The following is a 7,057-nucleotide window of genomic DNA, read 5'->3' on the forward strand; positions in this document are numbered from 1 at the left end:
TATAAAAATTAAAAATTTTATATGAAAAAGCTGTTTTAAGAAGCAATAAGAAAGTCCTTAAATTCAAAATCTTATTTGCATCCAATCCTTTACTACTACCATCATATTTGTTGTATAAAAGAAGAATAAATTAATAGTTACCCTTTCATCCTACAATCATAAGAAAACATAAAATAGATCGAGAGAGAAGGGAGAGGGGGACTAGCCCTTTCATTGTAGGTGAAATTCTTATAATAGAGAAGAAAAGAGAGTAGTAATAGGAACATCAATATCTTCTTCATGTTCAACCTTCATCTTTATGACTAATGGCTATGTTCCTTCTTAGTCATTGACATAGTGAAGAAAATTGCATCTCTATATATGCTTTTCTTCAACTTGTATGAAGAAAAATCATTAATGCACATCTCATTTGAATTTTAATAAAATATTTGATATTTGTGCAATTGTGGACATAGATATTTAATATATTCAATGAGGTCAAAATAGCAGGCATCATGATGATGCTCTATGTTATATATGAAATTCCTTCACAATTGATCAAGTTACATATAATGAGCAAAATTTCAAATCTCTTGATATCAAAAGAAGCTTCAATCATGTATCGCGTCCATGAGTTAAAATCCATCACAAGACAATTGAACTGATGAATATAAAATAAAATATTCATACCCATCTACGAGATCATGGGCGTACCCATACCAACCCGTACACACCCATAATCCAATGTAAGGTGGGTACGTAGATGGGTGTGGGTATGGATATACCCAATGCAGAATTATGCTCTCTAAAAAAGAAACATTGGAGTACACTCATAAGAGCATTGAGTTTTCATAGAGTTTTCACAAGACTTTGAGAGAAAACGAAGAGAAATAATAGTAGTTCTTAGACCCAAGATAAAATATGTAGTTAAGCTATTACATTAGATCAGAAGAAGAGAAAAGACTATTTCATGGCATTAGGATCCTGTACGAGGACTTGAATGACTTCAGTAGCTTTAGATATTGCCAACCTTCAATTGTAACTTGAATGATTTGGCCACTTGACCTTTACCAAGGGCGGCTAAATAGACATTTTGAGAGTTCATGACATAGTCTATGACTTAGGTTTTGTAATCCTTCATATTGATAATAATCTATGACTAAAGTTTCGTTTGGGATAACTTTTTTACTGTTTTCTAAAAGGTTTTCTAGTTCAAAAATTTATAATTCAAAAATTTTTTTTGTATTAAAAGACTACTTTAGAAAGCAGTAAGAAAGCTATCTCAAATGAAACGTAAATGGACATTTTGAGAGTCCTCGTCATATATATAAATAGATACATGACTGACTCTCATCATGACCCTCTACTTTGTTACATTCTAAACGTACTCATGTTGTTACAATACCATATGATTTCTCATAGCAAAATATTCTCATTCATAAATCAACAAAAAAATTCACTTGATTAAGCACAAATATTGATGTATATTAGACTTATAAAATTTCAAAAATTAATTGAGGACAACGCAAACTTCGATTTCAACAAACTCATTGTTGGATTGACTGTCTCTATAGGACAAACCCATCAATTAATTACTCTATAGATGATATGATCTGAGTCCAAATGTGACCAGATCAAGCGCTTGAAGTTTAATTGAAAACTTTGGGATTTCAATGGAAGAACCAAATGATTTCTAAGGCTTCGTTTGGGACAGCTTTCTTCTATTTTTCTAAAACAGCTTTCTAGTACAAAAATTTTTTGAATTTAAAATTTTATTACTAGAAAGCCGTTTAAAAAAGCAATATAAAAGCTGTCCCGAACGAAGCATAAACCATGTATGTACTACCACTATTACATAATCAATTTTTTCGATATTCAATAAAAATAAATTAATAACTTAAATGTATCAAATATATTTTGCTACGAAGCAAAGCATAAATAAATAAAACAAAAATAAATAAATAAATAAGATACCAAATGAGACCTTACTTGAGAGTTGAGACCATGATAACGCCAAAAGAAAAACTTCACATTTCCAAAATATAACTCGCCTAATGACACCTTTGAATTTGGTTATTCCTCCAGTGGATGCCGGGATACAACAAAATCTTAACCCCCCTGAACTTGTTTTATCTCCATCCCTGAATCTTCCTTCTAATCATCTCATTGCTGATACTATGGAAACGGATCAGATTTGTTTGAAACCTGGTGTTGGGGTGGAGGTTTTGCCTTTGCCTGTTACCACTGCTTCCCCTGTTTTGCTGGATGTTACTATCGGGATGGGGGCTGATGCTTTACCTGATTTTAGTGCTGTTGATGTTTCGAGCCCTCGGTTCCAAAAGTATCCAAAAAAAATTAAGAATCTAATATCCAAAATAATCCAAAAAAAAATTGAGATAAACCTAACATCCAAATTATATTATCAAGAATGGAGAAGTTATTTCTCCTGCAAAAGAAAGCTACTCAACTTGCATAGCAAACTGAGTAAATAATATCACTGAGAGCATCAATTGCTTTCAAGAAAAATCATCCAAAAAAAGCTACAGTAAGTAATATATGTCGCTTAAGGCTTGTGACGATATGGACTATTCCATTTAACCTGACTCCACATTTAACCTGAACAATAATGATAAAATGATTTCAAAAGAAAAAAGTAAAAATTTGGGAGGCAGTAGTACATTGAAACAAGTGGATCTCACAGCAAGGTACAAGCAAGTGGATCTCACAGCAAGACAAAAATTTGGCACAAGGATTCAGATTATGTGACTTACTGAATAAAACTTTGACATGCCATCCTGCAATGGTATCTGGTAAATCCAATTAGGAAGAAATAATGAAATTTCAAAAATTGATGGATCTATTCAGCCTGTCATCTAAAAATATTATGTTTTTAGATGAAGACGATTCTGTTGGATTTATGCATTATTCTTTTTGTGCATCAATCTTAAGAAAATAGAGAAGATATTTTTAAGCTATTAAAATCAATTCTTCCAATATTATGAAGCATCAACGGAAATCAAATGAAGATCTTATCATTGTTGATATTAAATTCCACCAAGTTCCTAACTTGAAACCTAAGCAATCTGCAGTCTTCTTAAATGAAAGTTTAGGTAATAAAATTCAACACCGAGTAAATAAAAGATTATTAATATTTTTGGGTGTTTGATATGTAAATACATAAAAATTATATATTTGCATATTTCACATCTAAATTTTAAATAAATAATAAGAGGTTTACACACATTACATAAATTTTATATATTTGCATATTTAACACCTAAATTTTAATATTTACTTATAATAAAAAATTTCAATCAAATAATAAATATCACTAACATTAATTTTTCTAAGACGAAATTCATCTTTTTATGTATGTGTTTTGATGTGATGGAGATATTAAAATATTATACGAATAAATATCAAAATATGTAAATACATAAGAATTGTTTGATATGTTTGTAAATCCTCTCAAATATTTTTGTAACATTGAGTCACCCCTCAAAAAATAACTGAACAAGGGAGATTAATAAAGCTGAACTTTATTAACAAATTGTGAATTTCAAGTTCTATAAACTTCTATCCTTTATAGGAATGAAATCACCAATACCTGAACTTCACACTCACTTCCTCATCCAATATCTATACCATACAATGTTGAATGAGCTCCTTCCAAAGAAAAATAAACGGAGAAATTATGCAATGAGCATAACAAAAACGAGTAGTTGAGTACCTTTGAGGTAAGAAGCAATAATTGCAACCGTGAAAGAAATAAATTATAATCCCGGTGAACATGCTGGGCCTTGACATTATTCATGTTAGTATGCCCATGTTTCGAAGACTAAGGCAGTTTCCATTAGGTTGCTTATTTTATCTTGAAGTAACTTTGAAACATCTAAAGACCTCTGTCCTTTATAAAGACAGTTTTGTGCTTTCTTGTTGAGGATAAACCAACCATCGTTCTGTAAGTGCTGAGAAGTTTCAGTAGAAGGAAACAGTTCTCATGTATATAGAGTTGCACAATGTTATATTTTATTAAGTTAAGCTCAGGCTTAATGATTCAATTAGGAAACCTCAATTGCTTTCATTTAAATAGTTGGCGAGCCTATTAAAAATTTTAAGTAACAAAAAAAAAAATTGTGATATGTTTTTTAAATTCAATGAAGCAATCACATGCTTGATTGCTGTGGATGAAATTGTCCTAATTTGAGGCATGCTAGAGGCCAACATAACGTTCAGAAAGTAAGTTTGGAAGAGAATGATTACCTTCGCATTATAGCTAAGCATTCCCAGCACGGGACAAACCACATCTTACTTGTAAGAACACGACCTAGAAGGATTTAAGGTGAAATGGCCCAGGAAGTTATAGGTCAAGAAACTTCAATTTATGAATACCAAAGTCAATGCCAATTATAAACAAATGTCGTTGTTATTTAGGAAAAATTAAAGCTTCAGAAAACAAGAGATAAAAGGTAAAACGCGTCCTTAGAACTGCATTATAACTTGTCACAATCTTGATTCAAAATAGGCATTCAAAGATCATGTACAGGCATTTAAGTTGTCAAAAATTAAATATGGCAATTAAAGAATATAACATTAGACCATAGATAACGACCATTTTTAAATATCTTGTATGAATACAACATTTGATCATATATGGCAGGACAGTTTTTAAATATCTGATATCAAGTCATTCATTTAAGATAATATATGAAAAATCTCTATATAACGTTTCTTAAAGATATATAATATATAAAATAGTCCTCAATTAGCATAGAAAATAGTGATCATAGAAACATAAAACCTCTCAACCATAGAGTTTCTAAAAAAAAAGGAACAATGGAAATGGAAAAGTATATCGATTTAATTTTTAGGCCGAGCAAACAATGCTATGCACAGAAAATAACCAGTTGGATTCATTTGCTATTAGTATATAATAAGAAAATAGGACCAGAAAGAAATGAAGGATATATTCACCCATACCTTAAACTGCTTAGTCACATCCCTTACTAATGATCCAGAAACTTCAATCCAAGCCTTTGAGAACAATGGACAAGCCGACAGCACAAAAACTATGTAAAAAAGAACATTTAGTGGATTTGCAGCCATATCTGCCAGCCAAACTATACCACAATTCCATCAAAAGGACCACATAAATAACATGAAAAATAAGGCTTAACAGCAAAAAAGTGTTGCATTTTGTATGATCAACAACAAGATGAATACATGATAGCAAGACAAAAGAAATACTATAATACCTTGGACCTTGAAGTTGTTCAGCAGAAATAATATCTTAAAAAGTCAAAGAAACGTTTGAGGAAAAGCGCACGTTGAAGCATCGAAAACATGATTTTGATAATACTAACAGTAGTAGTAGTGATAGTAGCAATAGTATATACATATATATATGAAATATCTTATGACACCACTCTCTCGCTCATCATTTAGTCAGCCAATAACGTCTCAGCTGCCGAAGTATCACCATACCCATTAGCCTAATATCAAGAACAGATAAGTCTCTGGACAAAGCCCAATTGGTGAATTGGTTTCTTGACAATAAAAAATAAATAACTTTTAGATAAATGCATCAAGAAGCTAGTGAAATGGAAGAATCTAGCTTCCAGTTCTAGTTCCAATACACATCAAGCGTGCTTCCCTGAATACAACAAGACAGCCTAAGAAAATAGTAACTCAAATTAAATCCAACATTTTAATGTGCCAAACGTAACAATCTCTAATACTAACCATTATTAATCAAATCAAAAAAACTAAATTCAACCGAAACACATTTCCATAAGGAAAAGCACAGCAATAAAAAATGGAAGCTACAATCAACTTGTCTGTTACCTTTAAGGCATCGAAATGATCCCTCTTGATCATATTCCCCATATTTGCGAACATGGAGATGGTGAGGAAAGTGCCGAAAATCTATCTCAGATCCACAACAGCTTAATCTGTAAGCAAACTCGATTGTTAACCTTTGGGTGAAGCTAATGAGAAAGTGGATCATGAGGACCCAGATGCATGGAGGACCACACTGGGCTCCTCGGATTGACGATGCGAGTCGTCCGACCCTATCTACTGTTCTGCACAAGAGATATAAATATTAAGAATGAGAAGAAGAATTGTGAAGAGGAGGAGCCCGATGACCTCTCATCTTTCGCGTGAAGAAACGAAAAGCCGGAAGAAAACGCCAAGGAGTGTTAAGCAGTAGAATGAGAAGAAGAATGAGGGAAGAGGAGAAGCCCGACACCTCATATCCCGCGCAAAAAAAAAAACATAGGGCTGGAATTAATGTAGCATTAAGCGGTAATTAATTGGGTTAATTGAAAATTCACTAATGCGAGACGAGGCGACTGATTTAATAAAAGAGAGGTTTAAATGAAAAATAAGATTTAAATACAATCGAAATAATGCACGGCTTTAATATAGTAAAAAACGAAGTCACCTTTATGCATTTAATTTAATTGCCGTAGTATAACATTTGATTATAATGTTAATATAGTCGAATACATTTTATAAATAAATTAAAGCGGATTCATTAAAGCTGTTAAAATTCTATGTACTTTTATATATAACATTTAAAATTTTATGTGCACATTTCATCCGTTAAAATTTGATTAAAGTAACGGTTAAGAATTTATTAAATAGAATAAATATTAAAATTAAGTTTTAAAATTAATTTGGAATGAAGTCTACATAAAGAGCATTAAATTATATAAGTATTCTTTTTTGAAATATTAATTATTTATATTGTAATGAATGGCCAAGATAATTTATGAAATAAAATAGATGGCCAAGATTTGCTAATGAAGGAAATTCAAGACCTTTTATAATAGTAGTATAGATATAGATTAATAAGTTTAAATTTAATAGTTATTAATAGGTTAATAATTTTGTAATTAATGGAGCTTTTAATTTTTAGGAATATGAAGTGTTTATAATGAAGGGTTAGGATACTATTTTAAGAATTGAAATGTAAGGCTAGGATTGCATATGAGTGGAATCCCAAGCCACTTTTATATAGTAGTATAGATATATCTGCAATAATCATACATACACACATCTACAGCTACATAAC

At 31.2% G+C, this 7,057-nt stretch overlaps 1 protein-coding gene across 7 annotated transcripts; it reads right to left on the reverse strand.

The window, feature by feature from the left end:
- Positions 1 to 2,331: 2,331 nt before the first annotated feature.
- LOC114580967 lies at positions 2,332 to 6,573 on the reverse strand. Of its 7 annotated transcripts, none has more exons than XM_028700063.1 (4): positions 5,824 to 6,573; positions 4,960 to 5,048; positions 2,751 to 2,786; positions 2,332 to 2,595 (listed from the first exon to the last, which is right to left on the reverse strand). In XM_028700063.1, exons 1-4 carry the CDS (start codon positions 5,984 to 5,986, stop codon positions 2,506 to 2,508), a joined length of 378 nt encoding a protein of 125 aa, XP_028555896.1. In that variant the 5' UTR covers positions 5,987 to 6,573; the 3' UTR covers positions 2,332 to 2,505. The 7 variants fall into 7 exon arrangements, 3 of the variants coding, with proteins under 3 accessions (XP_028555896.1, XP_028555895.1, XP_028555898.1); XR_003702759.1 differs by having other exon boundaries at positions 2,581 to 2,595; positions 4,243 to 5,048; XR_003702760.1 differs by lacking the exons at positions 2,332 to 2,595; positions 2,751 to 2,786 and adding exons at positions 3,503 to 3,938; positions 4,243 to 4,306.
- Between the last annotated feature and the right edge of the window lie 484 nt (positions 6,574 to 7,057).

The sequence above is a fragment of the Dendrobium catenatum genome, unplaced genomic scaffold (genome assembly GCF_001605985.2).
Source record: "Dendrobium catenatum unplaced genomic scaffold, ASM160598v2 fragScaff_scaffold_1446, whole genome shotgun sequence".
Lineage (NCBI taxonomy): Eukaryota > Viridiplantae > Streptophyta > Magnoliopsida > Asparagales > Orchidaceae > Dendrobium > Dendrobium catenatum.

Bases quoted from the DNA above. Each gene is read 5' to 3' on its own strand.
- LOC114580967 (XM_028700062.1), bottom strand. From the start codon at position 5,986: ATGATCCACTTTCTCATTAGCTTCACCCAAAGGTTAACAATCGAGTTT. The intron at 5,049-5,823 runs GTAACAGACAAG...TTTTTTACATAG, and splicing joins ATCATTTCGATGCCTTAAAG to TTTTTGTGCTGTCGGCTTGT. The intron at 3,939-4,959 runs GTATGGGTGAAT...CAGCACTTACAG, and splicing joins ATGTGACTAAGCAGTTTAAG to AACGATGGTTGGTTTATCCT.